We start from the raw sequence: 22,553 nt of genomic DNA on the forward strand, positions 1-22,553 counted from the left end.
CTTCACTATTATTCTACAATGTAGAACATAGTAAAAATAAAGAAAAACCCTTGAATGAGTAGGTGTGTCCAAGCTTTTTACTAGTACTGTATGTATGGATGGATGGATTAACTGTACATATCACTGAACCAAACATAAACTGTAACCCTCAATGAAAGGGTGTGATGTAGCTCTGCAATCCATTAGCAATTCTATAGTGACCAACAAAATATAAGATTAATGTCAGAGAATCTAGAGAATGTCAGCTGGAAATAATTGAAACTGTGCTATATTGTTCCCTTCAAAGCTGGAGAGGACTACAAACAGCCTACTGCAACATCTATCATTTTTATTCTTCTCACATTTTTACTGCCCAAACCCTTTGAAATAAGATTTTATATGAGAAATGTATGAAGTATTGCAGTGAAATCTGGTGTGTGAACATTTGCTTTGTGACAGTGAAGCTGATTGTGATTCATTAAGGTTATCTTTGTGGAATGTAAATGTTTGTCATTGGATTCATTGTGTATATTCAGAACAGTAAGTCATGAAGCTGTATTTGAGATAATTATCCAATGTGTGTGTGTGTGAGTCTGTAGCAGTGACTGAGTTTGAGCTCTCTTCCATTTAATTTTTTAGAGCTGGTCAGCTGCTTGGACTGTTCAGACACAAAGTAAGTCAGTGACAAAACTAAGTATTCCAAAATAAGTATTTTATTTTGATCTCTCTGGGCATGCTGTGTGGAAATACATTGACAGACAGCAGCCTCATACCCAGTCCCAGACAGACTGTAAATGCATGGGTGTGTAAAGTAAAGGTCTGTGCCAGTGTTATTACCAGTGTTCTGTTGGGTAGGCCAGGTTATTACCAGTGTTCTGTTGGGTAGGCCAGGTTATTACCAGTGTTCTGTTGGGTAGGCCAGGTTATTACCAGTGTTCTGTTGGGTAGGCCAGGTTATTACCAGTGTTCTGTTGGGTAGGCCAGGTTATTAGACCATACTTGGGGAGGGTGGAATGCTTTCTGGTGATGACTTCCTGAGTGTTTAACGTCAGCTCAGATGGGAGTTGTGCTGCTCTTGGTCGTCAGCCAGCACCCATTTCCCGGAGCGCCTTAAGGTGCTCTAACCGGCATCGTTAGTCTGCCTGTTTTCTATGCCATCAGGAGTACACACAGCCCTTCATCTCTCTGATGCTATCTTCCTGGGAGCCATGCCAGATATGATCATTTAGGATAATTGATCACCCAATCTGGCTCTACTGTTCCTAGGACATCCCTGTTTTTTTTCTTCATGCACCCAGTTGAATTTGAGTATGACTATGGTGAATGTTCAATCTTTTTATTCAGTCCAAAAATAGATGGCAGAAAGAGAGTTTTAGTTCTTGCTAGTGTTTAATCAAGCTCCCACACGTCTGGCTTTGATTAACTTCTCGGTTATGCTTCCTTTTGTGGGCTGCTAATATCTCTTAAAAGTTGTTGTATATTTGAATCTGTCAAACTTTGTTTAGGCAGGGCAGTTTTATGGCAGGCTGTAATTTATGCGCTCTAGTAGTGGACTTACTGTACAGTTGGAACCTAGTGTGGCTTCCTCTCTGTATATGTACACAGTGGCAGCAAGGCCCAACAAACAAATATGAACTTGTATAGAAGTTCACCTCTGTCGGATAGCTTATCACACAACTGATGTTATTGACACAGCCGGTGTATGTGTCTGTGTCCTCTTAGTGAAATGAATGTGTTCTCTGCTGTTGCCCTGTTGGACTGATCGATATGTCAGGCATCTGTTTGCCCCCCTGAAAGGACTGGTTCATAAGCAGAGAAATGAACTTGGTGGAGCCAAAGGAGGAAAATGACCCATACATCCAATGTATAAACTGGGTAATTATTCTATTTATACCATGAACAAGCACAAGGCATGCTTTTCTACACACCCAGCCAGCCACACCCCTTATGACGAGGTTCTCTTTCACATTTCTTTCTGACTTGTCACACCACCACCTGTATCCCTCCTGTTCTGTCACTATCGAAGTTATCTCTCTTACTCTCCATTGCGGTGATTAAAATTCCAGGCGATGAAAGCACTCAACGTGTCTTAGAGAATATACATCCACCTCTCTTTGCTCCAGCCACACAATTGAACAGTGTCTGACCTTCACAGACCTATCCCAAGGTAACTTGAGGCACTCTGGGCTCATTTCAGCCATGTTATGCCACAGCAGTACTGTGCCCAGAACCCAGACAGTTTTGGTACACATTGTAAAAACAACTCCTTCTGCATTGATGTGTTTTCCAGTGAGTGGCCCTCCCTCTTCCCCTTCTCCCATTCAGGAGTGCTCCTGTCAAGGCCTGGGAGGTCCTTTGTCATATTTTAAATGGGCCAATTAGTCCAGGCCATAACCCATGCCTGCAACTGGGCTAAAGCCTCACTAATTCAGAGGGTTTTCTGTTTATGGCAATTGACTCTCCTCCTGGCAACAGTCTCATCACAAGAGGAGATACCAAACTTCTTACTGATGCAGAAGGTGTCTTAGACCCTGAGGATGGAGTCTTTACCATGTCATGAAAGATTTATAGAGTTGATTTCTGAAGGTCTATCTTCAAGATACCCAGTGGATATTGAAGGGTGCAATGGATTTATGAGAAGTGGTTGGCTCCTGACTAGCAGGTGATTTCACAGCTGAGAAGCAGTATTTGGTATAATCCTTCAGTCATAGGGGTTTTCTTTCTCTTTTGAGAAAACATAATTTAGAGTGGTAATTTATACTATAAAAACACGTTGCTAACTGGCAGTGTTGTAGCTTGACGTTTTATTCCAATACTGACTCCTAGAGAGTGCTACCATTATCCCTTATGAATGAGTATGAATGTCAGACCACCCAGATGTGTTCCACAGTAAAGGGATATTGAATGACCGTATAGCAGGGGTCCCCAATTACATTCAGCTCTGGGCCGATTTATCCTTGAGTGGATGGTCGGCAAGAGTCCCAAACAGTATTTGACAAAAACAAAAAGATTTCAAACCTTGATTACATTGGGATAAAATCACATATGCCTCTCTATTTATGCGTAGGAAAACTTGGGAACAGATTTCCTAAATTTAAATGACATTCGGCTGATTTCCTGGTGATTTTACAGTAGTGTTCTCTTTGCAAAGAGAACACTGGGTCGGGGACAAATAAAATCATCCAGGGGCTGAATTTGGCCCGCGGCCTGCCTATTAGGGAACTCTGCAGTATGGTATTACTTGTTGGTAATGGGAGGGTATCCCTACAGGTGTCACACCTCACACGATGGCATTTTATTATCAGCCATGTTTACAGGAGTTCATTGAGGTCTACCTGATTTTACAGTGGGTGAATGTTGTTGCCACAGCAATGTTAAGCAGTGACATGGGACCCACTTAGGTCTAGTTCAGGGAATTCTATGTGTGGCACGCATCTACCCGGTAATGTATGGCAAGCTGAAAAAGAAGGAGGGGAAGGTTCTCTTTGACAGAGAGAGCAAACCGCCATACAAAAACTGAGACCAGGGAGATATTGTCTTTGCATAAATATATAATTTATATTATTGTCGCTGGACATTTGCAAGAATTCCCTTCCTATTCGAGGGCTCCTAGCTGGAAGCTGTGTGACTGAAATCTGAGACTCTGGATAAATAGCAGCCGCTGTGTGGCACAGAAAATCATTGGTACGAATGAGAGCCTGCTGCAAATGGTTTGTTTGCGTTCAAGCTGCAAGACAAATAGTGTGGCTGTTCTTAAAAGAGTAGGCCTACCCATGGCGACATCTAGCTTTCTTTAGTCTTTCTAAGTTCCACCCTATAACATAGCATGTGCATAGCATGTGCATAGCATAATTATTATTTTTGTGTGTCTAGTCATAAACATTGTCATGTATTTAAGGGGGAATTATAAACTGTAGATGTATTCTCATGATATATGACATTTCACATGAGTTTCCATGGATAGGTACATAGGAGGAGAGGTTTCAAGAGAGGTTCCTCTATCTCAGCTTACACCTCTCCTTATCTCTCTGTTTGTTCTCCCTGGGGAGGACACAGGCACCCAGCAATCCAGCCCTACCTAGCCCTGCCCAACCCTACCTAGCCCTGCCCTGCAGGCTACAGCTCTCTCCAGTTCACACTACCCTCAGCTACCATCTAGAGTTGATTTAGTACAATTATGTAACAAACTCTTAGAAAAATAGGGCCTTGTCTTACGTAAACGCTTATTCAACATGTACGTCAGCCCTGGCCCAGATAAACAGTATAAGAACTTAGACAGTTAAGGAGTAGTGGTGGCTTTCTCTGCATTATTGATGTTGGTATATCTTTTCTAAGCAGGTGACTTCAGGGTAAGCTGCACAGCAGAATGAGAAGCACTGCAGCCTGGATTCTCATGTCTACCACTTATACCTAATAGATATAGACCAAACCTGGGGCGGCAGGTAGCCTAGTGGTTATAGCGTTGGACTAGTAACCGACAGGCTGCAAGATCGAATCCCCGAGCTGACAAGGTAAAAGTCTGTCATTCTGCCCCTGAACAATGCAGTTAACCCACTAGGCTGTCATTGAAAATAACTAACTGCATGTTTATAGGTGTTAATGTCTCTCAGACAAACACTGAATTGACTCTATTCGGTGTAAGTCACATTTTCATGAGCTTTGGTAGTGGGGACTGTTTCCACTGGCATTGGGCTCTGGGTATTTTCATTAATGGGTAGTTATGGCTGCCAGGCTAAGAGACCCAGACAGGGTCAGAAATGTTTTTACTTATTGACGCGAGACAACTATAAGTCCAAGTCTGGGTAGTGTTCTTAGGCTTGGCATGGATGTCTCCTCTACTGGCATGGTGCTGAGCAGTGGTGAAGCTGGCTCCCCGTTGGCTGTACCCTGGGTGTTGCTGCCACTTAGGCAGCAGGCGCTGCCATGGTGCCCATGGTCCAGTCTGGGTCCAGATCCAGCTGAGAAAGAGGCTGCTGTCTAGGGTGCTCTGTGACCCTAATGAATATCCCATCCCATGGAGAAGCGGTGCATGGCAACAGCCCCACGCTGCTGCTTATTGTTACTTCTCTTTTCTCATCTTGAAATACCCCGGATGATGATTCAGACTGTTCAGATTACTGTCTCTAATATTAGAGACACCACAGTATTCTCAATCATCATCCAGGGTTTTTCAACCTCTCTCTTTGATTGCTTTGTTTTCTCCTCTTGACTTGTGGAAGGTTTACTCTCTGTCAGCACTCTGTTCCTGGCACTGCTCTGAAATGAGTGGTTTTTAAAAGTGCAGATTCAGCAGTTGATCCAGAGCAGTGATAGAGTCCAGGTGGAAGCACTGCTTAGTGTTGGCCTTGATTTAGTTCTATTTAGTTTATGTCAGTTAAAGGGGCAATCTGGAGTTGAAATAATAACAAAGCGCCCCTGTTTCGGTAAAACGTTGAGAGATGGGGCTGGAGAAACCACTCTCAAATTCATAGACCACGCTATGGATGCCAGGGCATCCATGATATCAACATTATAGTTTTAACCATGTTTTGAGGCTATATCGGGTTTGTTTACATTTACTTTGTTTACAAACATTGAAGTAAAACAAGCTGATATATTGGGTTATGAAGAGGTACGACAGTTTAACTAAGCTCATGAGGCATTTATAAGTTATAGTCTTCAAGAATCAATTAGTACGCACCAAAGATGGATGTTACAATTGCAAAGGTCATAGCTGATGTATGGCTGTGTGACCTGGCTGTGACCCGGGGTCATGGAGACAGGAAGTACTAACTGACATCATGCCTTTCAATGCTAGATATAGTGTGGGTGGTGTGGAGGATCACAGAGTATTTTCGGTTTGTGGTAGTGGGGGGGGGGGGGGTTGGGATTTTTTAATCAACAAAATGCATGATGGCATTTAATACTGTAAGACTTAGTATATGTGCATCTGTCCAAAGCTTCTCAAAACTGTTTAAATGAAATCAAATATATTTGATAAAATCATAATCCTTCTCTGGGGAGGGCAACCTGACTCAGAACAGAGCTGCTTTCAGAAATCAGGTCAGCTGAACTGCTACATGGTAGCACATGTTTGCACTTATCCAACACTGAGTGAAACCCTTGCATGAACAAAATACATTTGTAGCCTGATCCTGGCCACATCCCAAGTAATATCCACCAAGATGCCAGCATTTTAGTAGAGTTTAGCTATGGGGCATTTCCCATGTACATGCAAACCGGCTTTGGACACTGCAGCTGGGTTTGTGTCTTAGTGAGGTTTACTGTAGACATCCAATAGCCTCTGTCTTCGTCAGGACCAAGAGGCTCTCTCCTGCAGTTTGCACTGAAGACCATCACTTCATTAACAAACCCTATCTTAATCTGTTGATGACAGCCCTGAGTCTTTGCTTGGTGTTGGCCAAACCACAACATGCTGGACAGCTCAGCCTGCAAGGCAGCTGTGGGTGGGAGGGAGGGAGGGAGGGAGGGAGGGAGGGAGGGAGGGAGGGAGGGGGCTGCACATTAGCCTTTTTTATTGCTTTGTAATATGATATCACACAGTTATTCAATTTATCTTTTCAGTTGACAAGACTGTGAAATACATATTTGAAGCTGTTTCAAATGTCATATTTTCATGTTTCAAATCTTCAAACAATCAAATAATAATTTTGTAGTCATCAATAATCTAGGCTAGTAAAAGATAATCATATTTATCGAATGGAGGAGAGTTTATTCTCATAGATTGTTACTGGAAAGAGATCCAGTTCTGTAGTAGAGTGCAGCACCCAGAAAGTGGTCTTTTTAACACATGGTGGGCTCTGTGTCAAATCCAAGGTTGGAAAAGGAGAACAGAGTAAAAGTGTGGAATGGGGGGGGGGGGGGGGGGGGGGGGGGGGGCGCCTGTTGTACTGAATCAAACCCAGCCATTTCCTGAGTTCAGCTCTGCTCGGCACTCTCCATATATGGTAATGGTATTTGCATGAAAAAAAGCCTGGCATTATGAATCTGGGGTTGGTGCAGAAATTCCTCAACTGCTGTCGGGATAACTTTAAGGAAAAGGTCTGGTCCCAAACCTGGGAGACTTTAAGGAGTTGATTGTTATTTCCAAGAGAGAATGAGATTAAGTTATGAATCAGGTTAATCCTAGATCTCTTTGGACAGAGGTCCCAATCATACCTGCTGGGATCAAGGTTGTTTTGACATCTGTCAAACACATAATATTTGACTGGAATTGTACAGAAGCAAAGATCATTAGTTATGACTGATGCTCTGTAGTATGCTGTTACTAAGGGCAGTCTGTGTGTAGAAGATGTTGTTAAGATGTACTCAGAGGGAAGTCAGTGCTGGTTCCATGGTGATGTTATTATTGGTAGCTCCCAGTCCAATCTGTCTCCTAAGGGACTGTATGCTCTCCGACCTTCAGCACGGACTGAGTCACCTCAACTTTTCCACTAACCTGGGGAATCATTTACCAGAGAGAACAGCATCATGCCTTAGACTAGATCTCAGTCAAAACACATAGGTAGGTTTCAACCAGAGCCACACATTAGCAGTTTATGGCACAGCATCCAACAAGCAGTCACAATGATTGGCTTTATAACCACTGTCATCAATAAGCTATTATACATTCTTATAAATGTTTATGAACTATTTTATTGGTGCATATTGATGAAAGTTATTAGAAAATGTTAGCAAATTATTTGAAACATCTCAATATACCCAATGTTCTCCTCTAACCCCCATGGAAAATACTCTGAACTTTTGACTCCTGTGTTTCCGGCTTACGTCCTCTCCCCTCTTCAAGTAGAACATTATCATTCCCAACAAAGCAGCAACAGGATAAATATAGCACTCTAAATAGCCTAGTGTGGTACTTCATTTTCATTTTGGGATGTAGGGTTGTGTCCTACAGCATACATGGTGCTGGCTCTAATAACATTTGCCTGGAGTTGGTCTATAGATCTGGGCTGTTTTATGCGTATTTGTGGTGGGCTCAACTGCAACATCTGTAGTAGATTCCAAGCACAATGTAGTTAATGTCATTGCTACTGCATTAGAGCATGACATTGAGATGAAGCTGATGTGTTGGATTTCAGATGAGTATGGAAATATAACAGAGACGCTAAGTATAATATGTTATTGATCAACTAGTCCTTTTGTTCTGAATGTTTATGATCGCTGCCAGGAGACTGGACTGTTTCTCCTGTGTAAAGGGCTCTGTGAACCTCTGACTTGGCTCATGCTTTATCAAGAGTCTGTCTGAGTAGTCTCACATACATACTTTAATTGTGATGTAGTCAAACATGGAAATACAGTATAACAAATCAGCTGTATGTGACCAGGTGAAAAAACCTTTCCAAGCCAAACCTTCATATCATAATCGCTACACACAGCCTACATCGTTGTCACCATATTAGCTAACGTCATAGTCAACATAGCTTCTAGAACTAACGCGTTAATAAACCGTCTACAATCATGCAGTACAGTCAGCAAGCAGTTTAGCAGTTACACCAGTGGGCCTTAGTGGTAAAACATTTATAAAACCAGAAGTTTACCTTGACTTGGAAGCAGGGCCTAAAATTAACACCCGCCACGTGCCAAATGTGGATAGATTTAGGCATTGGCAAGATGTCTATTTCACCAATTACTAAAAAATGATTTTATCTATTTTAGAATAAGGCTGTAACGTAACAAAATGTGGAAAAAGGGAAGGGGTCTGAATACTTTCTGAATGCGCTGTATATCTTCAAATTCCTGAGACACCAATTTCCCAGTGTCCCATCAATATTCTCTTTATTCACACACCTCCATTGAGGTGTTTATGAGCTCCCAGGGTCTGGAATCACATGTAATGCACCCTGCTTAGTGCGCCAATGAGAGGAGAAATCAGCCTTTTCTTCTTCTGTTTTTAAAAAAAGTAGTAAAACATGATAATGGGAACCGTCTGGAAAATTAATGGAGCAGTAATTTATGTCTTGGCTCCTGAGTGAAAATGCACATAGAAATAGTCTGAGAAGCTATTAACATTACTCACTATGTTCCATGCTAAGAGTGAGTCTGTAAAGAGAGGTTGTAGTATTTATTTTGTTGGTGTAAGAAAATTGAGCCACCCCTGAGAACGTTAATGGTTCATTTGAGCAGTCTCTCTGCCTTGACTTTGTACAAGTCAATTACTGAAAGTTACCATGGCTTTCCATTGGTGTATTAAATCTACTGTGGTGGTACTTTATTTTACTGTAATGTCACCATGGTTTTGCTCTGTGTTGCTTTGGTAGAGAAAGTACATCTTAGTGCAACTGTGCTTTTTGTCTTCAACCACAAATCTCCATTTAACAAGTGATTGTTACTTGTTATTCAGCAGCATTCAGTCTGCTGTAGCCTATGGAATCTGAAATATGGAAGTGTTGCTGCCATCTAATCTATGCACCAGCCCTTTCCAATCTGAACCACTTCAAAAGTTGAAACAAAGCATTCCAGAACCAGGAAGAAAAAACAGGCGTAGAAATACAAATCGTTCAGCTGTACAGTATGTAAAGCTGCACTCCAGTTGAAAGGTATACTAGAATAGAATATGCTCTTTCTCAGTGGAATCAGGAGGCAAACAGAGCGTTAAATGGCATTGAGATGTGTCCAGTGTTGACGAATGTTCTGGATCTGGTCTGTGGCTTTAATTGGTTCTCCATCCAGGAGAATAAGACTCACTCCTCACAGCACATTGTAATCCTTTCCCCAGTAGCCAGATGACATTGACTCACAGCACATGATGAATGGCCTAAGCTTTCTGGAGACCCGCTCTCAGAAAACAAAAGCTAACTGAAACGAAGGTAGGAGAGGAAGAGAGAGGGAGGTAAAGGGAAAGGTCTGACAGCAGTCAGAACACAACATCAAAGAGCCAACATCAAAGAGCCAACAACACACTGAAAGCACTTTTGGGAATCCTGACCTTGCACCTATCAAAACTCTGCATGGGTGAAAATGAGTTACTCAGGGGAAAGCCCAAGTTCATTTCAGTTGTTGGACAGTTTTCTGCTAAAAGGTTTGACTGCCTACTCTAGTACTCTCACCGAATGTGATGATTTCAGTCCTAGGTAAGGGTAAGCTTCTGCTAATTAAGTTTCTATGAGATTATAGGACCTTTTTATTTTTTCCTGGTCAGGTCACGCGGTCAGGGAAAAACTCCTAGCCTAGATATTATTCTGTCCTTTATAGTTTGATGTGGCTGCAAGCAGTCTGAAGGCACTAGTAGTCTGAAGGCACTAACAGATGTGTATTGTGTTCTGTGTGTTCCAGGGGAGCCGGGGCCACTACCGGTACCACTGGCAGAGCCACAATGTCAAGCAGAGTGGAGTGGACGACATGGTGCTCCTCTCCAAGATCAACGAGGACGCCATTGTGGACAACCTCAAGAAGAGATACATGGACGACTACATCTTTGTATCCTTCACATTCACACACCGTTCACACCTCGATGAAGAATGGCTAAGCCCTACCGTAGACACACTCCCACTGTTTCCAGAATAGCTGAGTGACCATTCCCAGTGCTGTAATAACTCAGATTAATGATCTAGTGTTTGAGGCTCCAGACACTGGGCTACTCCCACCATGTATCGCCAGTGGCGAGGGGGAGACGGGCCTCTTTGCGCCCCTATCTGGACCCCTGACTTCAGCTTCCTTCACCTCCAGGCTGGAATGGATCTTAATCAGGTTTACTCTGGTTTAATCTCACCATGCAGCAATATGGAAAGAGGTTGGAGGAAGGGTTGCTGAGAAATGTACAGTATGCCTTGCGCAGTGAATGTGAGCAGTGCAGCTACTTTCCTACAACAGTAATGGTTTTGTGTGGCTGTGCTGAGAGCATTCAGGGCCAGATCTGTAAATGCCCCAGCCCCGTAGGCCTATACAATCCCTAAGAGTATTCAGCTTCACTCTTACAGACCTCAAGAATATATTGAGGTTAAAAGTTTTGTTCTTGTGCCCATATAATGTATCCAAGTAGTGTTGAAATGTTTGGGTCTCTGAATGACCCTTTTGATGGAAAATGTTGAAAGTTCTCGAAGGAGCTCATTAATTAAAACCTCATCTGTGTCCTGGCAGTCTTTTGGATTATAGAGTTGAGCAGATGCTGGCCGTTTTAGATTGAAAACTCTGAGTCAATCCTCTGATTTTGGTCAGAAAATAGCATCAACACAGAGTGTTCCAGCCAGTGGCGTACTGGGGCTGGGGTCACTGCAGGGCGCCCTCAATACCAGCTTTATGTGCCGGGAGCTGCTTTGGGCTGCAGGGCCAAAACCTCACATCACTACACTGCTGGGCTGTTCACTCTGATGTGTGAACACTGTGTCTTTACAAGGCTTGTGTCCAATCACCACACACTCCAGTGCTACCACACAGATGCACATTGCAATGACGTCATGGGCCCAATTACTCACAGTTAGGTCATTTTTCTCCATCTACTCCAAGAGAGACTCCGTCAAGATTTATAAATGTGTTCTGAAACTGCTTTGTCTTAAAGAGTAAAATGAGTGGAGGGTTGTCATTGGTGCTCAATGCAGATGACTAGTGAGCTCTGGGAATTCTTAGTGTTCTTTTTTCCTTTGACCATGTGAGTCACTGGGACCTGAACAGTTGAAATTAAATGGTACTTATGTGTCATTAGTATGACCCTTAACCCATAACCTCTACAGACTTACATTGGCCCTGTGCTCATCTCTGTTAATCCGTTCAAGCAGATGCCATACTTTGGAGACAAGGAAGTGGAGATGTATCAGGGCGCGGTGAGCAGCCTTTTCTCTTTCGACAGGAGTATGAGACAGGGTACCAAAAGGTTTTTCTATTTGGGAAAAAATATAACTCTGCTATGAATGTATTCAACTTGTATCCTAATTGTTTGCACAACGTCACCTCATACCTCATAGCAGCTAAGAGTAATTGTACTTGGAAAAGTTAAGATAAGTCATGTTTTTAGGATGATGTTATCAGTAGAAAGAACAAAGTTTTAAATGAACTGGGTTAGGTGTGCTTCAAATACCTTTTCCAGCAGCACCCCTCAGTTGGTGCAGATTTAGAAACGTGCCTTACCCGTTGAAAAGGCCTGGCAATACCTTCAGTACAGCCTGTTTAAGTCTGTATTGTTTAAGGTGTTCTTGGCCAGCGTACTGAAAGTGGACTTGGCTGCCAAATCAGACGTTGTTTGATAAAAACAGTTAGCCCTCTGACTTTATTACTTCATTACACAAATTACTCCTAATTCTTTACAGTCTTGCCTTTACAGTCAGTTTTCCACTTAGGACCAAGAAAATGGACCCACCCAGTTTTTTCATTAGATATTCTTAGGTCATGATCTCTGTTGAACCTCCAGGCCCAGTATGAGAACCCTCCTCACATCTACGCCCTGGCAGACAACATGTACAGAAACATGATGATCGACAGGGAGAACCAGTGTGTCATCATCAGGTGAGTCTGCCTGCCTGCTTTTCTCGTTATTATGTCTCAGGCACCTCCCCTCCCTTTCAGTGTTTGTGCATGGGGAGAAAGGGTGACAACTGAAAACCATAACAACAGAGCTGGTATGTGGGAAATGCCTGTGAATGAGGCAGAAGTCGAGAGGCGGGGAGGGGTAGGAGGAGACTGCATGGTGACACAGGTGGAAGAGTGCTGCTGTTGAATGTGATGATAATAGATAGGAAGGGAACCAACAGGATCCACCACCTGACTGGGAGGAGTGCTGCTGAATGACAGTGCCCTGCTCAGTCAAGGTTCTTCAACCAGAGTCTTAATCCACCCTCCATATATCACAGCCTGCTGGGAAAGGCACACTGGGAAAGTACACCTTCAAGTCTAAAAGAAATGGCCTCAAGTCTCTTTTCTTGTGTCAGCTGGTTGATTTTAGAAAACATTCTCAGGATGTAGAATGAAAACAAAACACAGCGTCTGTTTATGCATTAGCTTCCTGCTTTTATAAAACAGGAATTGTTCCTCTGCTGTTATGGATTGAGAGCGGATGAGTAGTGACAATTAACACATTTGGGAGTATACTGTATATTACACATGGATACGGATTATTCGCTTCAGACAGACAGAGGATCACAAGACTGTTTGAAAATGTAATGGACTCTTTGGCTATGCCCCAAATATAGCTTCCTTTCCACTTTAGACCACTCAGCTGAAAAGACTTGACAGTTGAAAGCAATATGATTGAACCAAACCAAAGTCTGTCTTACCAAGCAGTGGTCAAGAAGGAAATGTAAAATAGCCCAACTGGCCATTAAAATGTGTTTGGTCACAGCCCTGGATTCCTGGAAGCTAGTGGTAGTCCAGAAATCCTTCCCTAGTGTTGTGAAGCCTATAGTGGGTAACATGACGTACAATGGGTTCCCATGGGAGGAGGCCTCCCAAGGGAAAAGTGTTGTCTCATAGTTGAGGCTTTATGTTGTGGGCCAGTCACCTGAGGCCCAGGGCCCGGACGGTTACTGTAGTGCTTACCTCATGGCGAATGTCCCCTGGTTCAGCACTTTCCTCCCGTTGTTTAGACAGCTGCCAGTACAGATTCCCACATGAAAGGAATGGAAGTGGATTTGTGATGCACCAGGTCAGCAAACAAAGCCCTCCATGAAATTGCTGTCCAGGCAGTGTGGTCAGCACTGTACTGTGTTGGACCTTTTTCTTCCCCACTTATTAAAGAAGTCATTCAACATGACATGAGTCATCTGACGTGGTCAAGTGGTGTTGACTGGGCTTTCTGTCAATGTCTGACTTCACCTATTTGTCTGCACTCAAATGTTTGGGAGAGGAAAGCTAAGTAACTAACTCCCTGAGTGGTTAAAACACAAATGATGCCATCATTTCATATATAGAAGTGCTTGCGCTTCTACAAACACTGACGCTGCAATATTTCGAATCACATAGCACCATTTCTGTTGTGCACAGTTTTTGCCGTCCTTTCTTATCAAGGCTCTGGCCAGTGAGTTTACAGATCTATCCCGGGAAAGGGTGGCCTGAAATGTAGTGTCTAATGACACACTATACTCTACCCTCTGCTCATATAAGTTTTCTTCTGCTTATTAATGTAGGGAAGTGTATTTTCTCCCCCATTGATATGACATGCTTAGTAATGGGTCATTGTTTCATGGGAACAATGACATGGGAAATGGAGAATCCATCTAAGTTTTACAGTTTGTCTCTCTGTTAATGGATGGACCCTTCAGTTGCAGGAAATTATGCTATCCAACAAGTTGAAATGAAGCCATACTTCAGTCACACCTTGTGTGTGTGTGTGTGTATGTGTGTGTGTGTGTGTGTCCGCCCGCCCACTTGTGTCATACGGTAGTGGCTTGGAAACACAATGTGCCTAATCATACAAATATGCATAACTAGTATCCCTCGGCCCACATCATACTCAGCATGCATTCCATAGCTGATGTCTGTAATGATCACTTCAGGTGCTTTCTTTGTCAAGCTGAGCTGTGAGTGACATCAGTGAGCCCAGTGATTCAGCGCTGAGTACTTTACAGTAAGCCTTCTATAATGACATGACTCTCATTCTGTCCTTGTTTGGCCAATAAATGGGAGAGGAAGTCAACAATGTGTTAAGCATCTGCGTGCTGTGTAATTACAACAATGGGCGCACCCCTCAGGAGGGTAAAAATAGGATGTGATTCAAACTCCTGCTCCAGCTGAAAAGAGCATATAAGTCCACCGTGTTCAGAGGGTTAAGGTCCTACAAATGCTTATTGGCAAAGATTAGAGGGAACATTGGGTCACATTTGGTCGCTAGTCAGTGTACTGACTGTATTTATTTATTTATTTATTTTTTTAAATTTAATTTTACCCCTTTTTCTCCCCAATTTCGTAGTATCCAATTGTTGTAGTAGCTACTATCTTGTCTCATCGCTACAACTCCCGTATGGGCTCGGGAGAGACGAAGGTTGAAAGTCATGCGTCCTCCGATACACAACCAACCAAGCCGCTGCTTCTTTAACACAGCGCACATCCAACCCGGAAGCCAGCCGCACCAATGCGCCGGAGGAAACACCGTGCACCTGGCCACCTTGGCTAGCGTACACTGCGCGGGCTGTGGCGGGCTGGGCGCCCGCCACAGGAGTCGCTGGTGCGCGATGAGACAAGGACACCACTACCGACCAAGCCCTCCCTAACCCGGGCGACGCTAGGCCAATTGTGCGTCGCCCCACGGACCTCCCGGTCGCGGCCGGTTACGACAGAGCCTGGGCGCGAACCCAGGACTCTGATGGCACAGCTGGCGCTGCAGTACAGCGCCCTTAACCACTGCGCCACCCGGGAGGCCCCGTACTGACTGTATTTTGAGTGCATTGTAGTCTATATCTAGAATTATTATAGTTGTTTTGGTTTTGAATAGCTGTGTAGCAAGCTAGACTGAATACTATAGAGGAGCAGACTATGATCGGCCTAATGGAGATGAATAAGCATATAGAGTTGCTTTGATGACTTCTTATGGCGTCCTCAGACGGTCTGCAGCTGGGTCGTCTCAGAAGGGCATTACCGACATGACTCCCCTTCAAAAATGAAATAAAAAAACAGACTCCTCTGTCATCCACTGCCAAACCACATGTCTAAATAAGTATGACCCTGGTGAAGTGAAAGGACAGGAGGAAAAATACAAGGAGAGGTTGAGGAAAGAGAAGGAAGAAAATAAACTGGGCAAATGTGACAAAACAGGATTTGTGTTATTAGCCCCTTCTAGAGTGGGAGGTTTACTGCTGAGATGAGTCTGATTTTGGTTGGCATCAACCACCGAGATGGAGAGCTGAGTGAATATAGGAAGTGGAGTCTCTGTGGACAGGAAGTCAAGAAATGGCATTTCACCTGGTAATTCTGGATGTTTGAAAAAAGTTGATTTGAAGTGAAGGGTTTGGCTCAGCTGGGAGAATTAGAGGAAGAGCATTTATGACTGGCTCAACTTCTGTTACTACATCGCACATTAAAGAGAAGAGAAAAGAGGCATGGGTCAAATTGAGAAATCCCCTCCTTCAATAGTAGGCCACCTTTATGCTAATTGGGATAAGAAGAGACAATAAAGGAGCATTTTGGTAAACCCCTACTGACCCTCTTAAAACTAGGCTTAGAGGAGATTTTCATGGAGTGCTATTTAACATACTGTCTGGTACCATAAATCTAAAACTAATTTTTCAGCTTCGCAGTTCAGTTGAATTTCCACAGAGAAAGTGTATACTCTCATTTACTTGTTATGATACAGTTGACAACAACGTGGGCATCCTTGAATTGTACATTGTGTTTCAGAGGACTGCCCTGTTATATGCACCATTCTGACCTCTCTACTTTGTGTTTCAGTGGAGAGAGTGGTGCAGGGAAGACGGTAGCAGCCAAATACATCATGGGCTACATCTCCAGAGTATCCGGAGGAGGACCCAAAGTGCAGGTGAGCCCAGAGAAGCTACTTCCATTTTACACCGTAAAACACCGCTCAACTACAGTTGTGAAAATGTGATTAATCTCAGACGATCACACACATCCACTGTCATTTACAATGTACCTTATTAGGTCAGTCCATCCTAATGACCGGTTGCTGTTTCCTGTCTAAACCTCCCTTTTCCGCACCACACAAACCATCTCCTGCCATCCCTCCCTCCAATCTCCCATTATCATTATCAATCCATCATCAGCCCATCCAACCCCCAAATACCCTCCTTCCCAACCCCCCCCCCCCCCCCCCCCCCCCCCCCTCCAGCAGCCATCTGGCCCCCATCCTACTCAGCAGATGTCCTGTCCCCAAGCCACCCCTCTCCACCAGCCTCCCTGGTATTATTGGCCCACTGAAAAGGGCTTGGAATTTCCAGTCTGTAGGAATATAAGCTGGATCACAAGACACTAACACTCAGACGCAATTGTGATGGTAGTCATTTTTTTTGTCTGATTAGTATAGTGCTTTTTCCACCCTGGAATTATTATTATTAGTCAAGGTTTCAAGTTCAAAGCTAATGTTAGCTATCATGCTCTCAGTGAGTCATGTGGAAAAGGGTGTATGACTAATTACTGTACATTTTCAATGTTCAGTGCATTCGGAAAATATTGACATTTTGTTACATTACAGCCTTTTTCTGAAATGGATTCAATTGTTTTTTTTTTCTCATCAATCTACATAATACCCCATAATGACAAAGCAAAAACAGGTTTTTAGATTTATTTTGCAAATTTATTACAAAAAAAAAGGATTACATTTACATAAGTATTCAGACCCTTTACTCAGTACTTTGTTGAAGCACCTTTGACAGCGATTACAGTCTAGAATCTTCTTGGGTATGACGCTACAAGCTTGGAGCCTAGTTTCCTCCAGAAGTGACGCTTGGCAATCAGGCCAAAGAGTTCAATCTTGGTTTCATCAGACCAGATAATCTTATTTCTCATGGTCTGAGAGTACTTTAGGTGCCTTTTAGCAAACTCCAAGTGGGCTGTCATGTGCCTTTTACTGAGGAGTGGCTTCCATCTGGCCATTCTACCATAAAGACCTGATTGGTGGAGTGCTGCAGAGATGGTTGTCCATAGTCTTGGTGGTTCCAAACTTCTTCCATTTAAGAATGATGGAGGCCACTGTGTTCTTGGGGAACTTCAATGCTGCAGAAATTTTAAGGTAACCTTCCCCAGATCTGTGCCTCGACACAGTCTTGTCTCGGAGCTCTACGGGCAATTCCTTCGACCTCATGGCTTGGTTTTTGCTCTGACATATACTGTCAACCGTGGAACCTTATATAGACCAGTGTGTGCCTTTCCAAATAATTTCCAATAATTTAAATTTACCGCAGGTGGACTCCAGTCAAGTTGTAGAAACATCTCAAGGATGATCAATGGAAACAGGAGGCACCGCTCAATTTTGAGTCTCATAACATTGGGTCTGAATTAGAGGTTGGCTGATTATGATTTTTCAACGCCGATACTGATACCAATTATTGGAGGACCAAAAAAGCTGATGCCGATTTTTTAATATTTTTTATTTGTAATAATGACAGTTACAACAATACTGAATGAACACTTATTTTAACTTAAAATAATACATAAATAAAATCAATTTAGCCTCAAATAAATAATGAAACATGTTCAATTTGGTTTAAATGCAAAAACAAAGTTTTGGAGAAGAAAGTAAAATGTGCCAATATGCAATATGTGCCATGTATGTGCCATGTAAAAATGTTTGCCATGTAAAAATGTGTACCATGTAAAATATGTGCCATGTAAAAAAGCTAACATTTAAGTTCCTTGCTCAGAACATATGGTGGTTCCTTTTAACATGAGACTACAATATTCCAAGGTAAGAAGTTTTAGGTTGTAGTTAATATAGTATTTATAGGACTATTTCTCTCTATACCATTTGTATTTCATATACCTTTGACTATTGGATGTTCTTATAGGCACTATAGTATTGCCAGTGTAACAGTATAGCTTCCATCCCTCTCCTCGCCCCTACCTGGGCTCGAACCAGGAACACATCGACAACAGCCACACTCAAAGAAGCATTACCCATCGCTCCCCAAAAGCCACGGCCCTTGCAGCACAAGGGGAATAACTACTCCAAATCTAAAAGCGAGTGACGTTTGAAACGGTTTTAGCGCACACCCAGCTAACTAGCTAGCCATTTCACATTGGTTACACCAGCCATTAGGCTGATAGGCTTGAAGTCATAAACAACGCTGTGCTTGTGAAGAGCTGCTGGCAAAACGCACGAAAGTGCTGTGTGAATGAATGATTACGGGCCTGCTGCTGCTCAGTCAGACTGCTCTATCAAATCAGACTTAATTATAACATAATAACACACAGAAATACGAGCCTTTGGTCATTAATATGGTCGAATCCGGAAACTATCATTTTGAAAAACAAAATGTTTATTATTTCAGTGAAATATGGAACCGTTTCGGTATTTTATCTAATGGGTGGCATCTCTAAGTCTAAATATTCTTGTTACATTGCAGATAACCTTCAATGTATGTCATAATTACGTAAAATTCTGGAAAATTAGTTCGCAATGAGCCAGGCAGCCCAAACTGTTGCATATACCCTGACTCTGCGTGCAATGAACGCAAGAAAAGTGACACAATTTCACCTGGTTAATATTGCCTGCTAAACTGGCAGGCAATATTAACTGGCAATTGGCAATTAGTAGTTATAACTAGTGATTATGATTGATTGTTTTTTATAAGATAAGTTTAATGCTAGCTAGCTAATTTACCTTGGCTTCTACTGCATTCGCGTAACAGGCAGGCTTCTCGTGGAGTACAATGGTTAGAGCGTTGGACTAGTTAACTGAGCGGTTGCAAGATTGGGTCCCCTGAGCTGACAAGGTGAAAATCTGTCGTTCTGTCTCTGAACAAGGCAGTTAACCCACCGTTCCTAGGCCGTCATTGAAAATAAGAATGTGTTCTTAACTGACTTGCCTAGCTAAATAAAGGTGTAATTGGACATTTTTTTAATTGGAAATCGGCGCCCAAAAATACAGATTTCCGATTGTTATGAAAACTTGAAATCGGCCCTAATTAATCGGCCATTCCGATTAATCGGCCGACCTCTAGTCTGAATATTATGGAAATAAGGTATTTCTGTTTTTTAAATTTGCAAACAAAACTTGTTTTCTCTTTGTCGTTATGGGATATTGTGTGTAGGTTGATGAGGGGGGAAAATGATTTAATCCATTTTAGAATAACGTAAAAAAATGGGGAAAAGGGGAAGGGTTCTGAATACTTTTTGAATGTACTGTACATGGTTCTGCATTGTTACTGGCTATGAGTCTTATGTGCCTTGCATCTTTTAAATCATTTGATGTAAGATGTACTGAAAAGTGTGCTTGTAACATTTGTTGAAGAATGTATTTAAAATAAGTCTATGTGCGGTCTATGTAGTATATTACAGACATTGCCCTTGGAATTTCTATTGTTTTATTGAATAAGGTCTCCATTGTGTTGGAAACCCCCTACCTCTCTCAATACCCTTCCTGCCCCATTGAGCTTTGTCAATCCCTCTGTCCACATGTCTCATTCACATGGTCTCCCCAACTCCTGTGTGCTTGTGGTAAGTGTAAGTGCTTGTGGTGTGTTTGTGTGTGTGTGTGTGTGTGGGGGGGGGGGGGGGGGGGGGGGGTGTAATGCTTTGTGAGTGACTGTCACTTCACTACCCCTGTCTACTCAAACAGACAGACTGAACAGCAAAGTTGTTGTCTCTGATTATCGTCACCCTGTATCGGTTTCTGACTGCAGGATGCATATCAGATTACCATGCCCCTGAATCATATGCATGCAAATCGATGTGACAGACACAGCATGTGTTTTTAACCTGGAAGTGTTTTGAAGTCTCACGCGGCTCTCACAGAGCGGTTTGATTAGTTACATAAATATGTAAGGTTTAACTGAGCCCTGGGGTAAAGTACAAAAAGCTGTTACACTAAAGTTTGTTTTCTTCGTAGAGGACAATAGTTCAGGGATGCAAAAGGATTCCAAGAAATGCTACCACTCCACTTAAGCATTCAATAATAGAGAGGATAATAGTTCGGTCTCCACGACACTGTGCTGATTTAAAACTCATGGGCTCCTGATATGCAGATGGCTCATGGGAAAGATAATGTGCTCCAGACGCTATGAGAGCGGAGCGACGGTGGAAGACGGTGATGGTGCATGTTGATCTGCCAGCAGGGATGTGGATAACTGCAGAGTGTAGTAGTGTCTCCCTACCCACTACCTCTATACCCTACCTGTCACACTAAAATGAGCCTACTGTCTGTCTGCTCCCTCACAGCACGTCAAAGACATCATCCTCCAGTCCAACCCACTCCTGGAGGCCTTCGGGAACGCCAAGACAGTGAGGAACAACAACTCCAGCAGATTTGTAAGGGTTCCACGTCTTTGCAAATCTATTTTTTTTCTTAGCGGAATGGGGGCGCCTAACATCATATGGTTGGCACTGTGTTCTGCCCTGATGATTTGAAGGTGCTTCGCGGTCGTTTCCGGAACCAAAGCAAACACAAGTACGTCCAGTGCAAATAGAGAAGAGAAAAAAAGGAGATAGTGAATTACATTGTGCTCCTCTTTTTATAAACTGTGTTACTGCCTTCTCCCGTCTCCTCTTGGCTGGGGCTGCTAGCCTCGTGTGGCCTGGTTTACCAGGGCTGTGGGGACACACTGTCCAAAAAGAGTGGGAACTCCACTGCCAGTAAAGATGCACATAGAAAAACACATACTATACTTTAAAGACAGTTAGTTAGCTTGGAAAGAGGTTTTAAAGGCAGTTTTTAGGGCCCTCTAAAGCCAGTTTATCTACTTACAGCATTCACAACAGAGCTTAGTAGTAAGTATTGTATTCAGGTTGACAAGGAAGTACTGTCTCTGTTCTTAGTTTTCCTGGTTTAGTTTGGGAAAAGTAAATGAGGTTTGACACATGGTCGAGGAAGTCTCCCTGTAGGAATAGTGTCTCAGAGCACTTTGGGGCTTCAGACTGACTGGGAATGGGATAGACATTACAGAGGACAGACCTGTCTGGGAGGGAGGGAGGGAGGGAGGGAGGGAGGGAGGGAGGGAGGGAGGGAGGGAGGGAGGGAGGGAGGGAGGGAGAGAGAGAGAGAGAGAGGAGAGAGAGAGAGAGAGAGAGAGAGAGAGAGAGAGAGAGAGAGAGAGAGAGAGAGAGAGAGAGAGAGAGAGAGAGAGAGAGGTTAAGCCTTAGTACACACACACCACTGGGTTGCAGGTGTGCACCCAAAGTACAACTCATTTGATGGTTGTTATTTCCTGCTCGGAGAGGTCTGGGTTTTAGCTTTAGAGAGGCCTGCGCTGATAGTAAAGCGCCACACTCTCCTCCTTCAGGGGAAATACTTTGAGATCCAGTTCAGCTCCGGCGGCGAGCCAGATGGAGGGAAAATCTCCAACTTCCTGTTGGAGAAATCGCGCGTCGTCATGAGGAATCCTGGAGAGAGGAGCTTCCATATATTCTATCAGGTGAGGGACTCCAGTAACATGGTGTGTTTTTATCATTTTCCTGTTTAATAAGAGAACTGGGGAAATGTGTACAGGAATTGGCTCACAGTGTCCATGAGTGAAATTCAGCATTCAGGACACTAACAGTAACAAGTGCCAATTGGCTCCTGAAAGCAGGTCAGGTTGTTCTCACTGTGTACCACTTGAGGTCTCTGGAAGAGAGGCAGCGGTCAAACTCCCATAATGCAACTTTCTTGACACATGAAAGGAGAGTAAAGCATATGACTCTAAATTGGGTGTAAAACGTGTGGTGCTGATCACTTAATGAGCATGTGTATATGGTGCTGCCTGTCTAAAAGACTTCTGACATGTAGAAATGTGAGGAAAGACAATGTGAGTTCACTGGTTGAAAGCTCCTGTAGACCTTTGAGTCTAGAATTACTGTATACAGGTTCTTACTTGACAGAGGTGTAATCATCTAACACTGTCTTCTGTTTGTGCAGTTGATAGAGGGAGCAACTGGAGAACAGAAGAGCAGCCTCGGAATCACAAGCCTAGATTACTACAATTACCTCAATCAGTCTGGATCCTACAAAGTGGATGACATCAACGACAAAAGCGATTTTCAGGAAACTATGGTACGTTTACTTT

At 43.1% G+C, this 22,553-nt stretch overlaps 1 protein-coding gene across 2 annotated transcripts in view; it reads left to right on the plus strand.

The window, feature by feature from the left end:
* The window catches only part of LOC139411467 (unconventional myosin-Ie-like), a 56,409-nt gene that overhangs the window by 13,172 nt on the left and 20,684 nt on the right, over positions 1 to 22,553 (plus strand). For both annotated transcript variants that reach the window (XM_071157880.1, XM_071157881.1), the window contains exons 2-8: positions 10,252 to 10,395; positions 11,646 to 11,735; positions 12,320 to 12,414; positions 16,288 to 16,375; positions 20,731 to 20,820; positions 21,792 to 21,923; positions 22,406 to 22,540. In XM_071157880.1, coding sequence (XP_071013981.1) covers positions 10,252 to 10,395; positions 11,646 to 11,735; positions 12,320 to 12,414; positions 16,288 to 16,375; positions 20,731 to 20,820; positions 21,792 to 21,923; positions 22,406 to 22,540 — 774 coding nt within the window. The remainder of the gene's footprint in view (positions 1 to 10,251; positions 10,396 to 11,645; positions 11,736 to 12,319; positions 12,415 to 16,287; positions 16,376 to 20,730; positions 20,821 to 21,791; positions 21,924 to 22,405; positions 22,541 to 22,553) is intronic.

Source organism: Oncorhynchus clarkii, chromosome 6 (assembly GCF_045791955.1).
Source record: "Oncorhynchus clarkii lewisi isolate Uvic-CL-2024 chromosome 6, UVic_Ocla_1.0, whole genome shotgun sequence".
Lineage (NCBI taxonomy): Eukaryota > Metazoa > Chordata > Actinopteri > Salmoniformes > Salmonidae > Oncorhynchus > Oncorhynchus clarkii.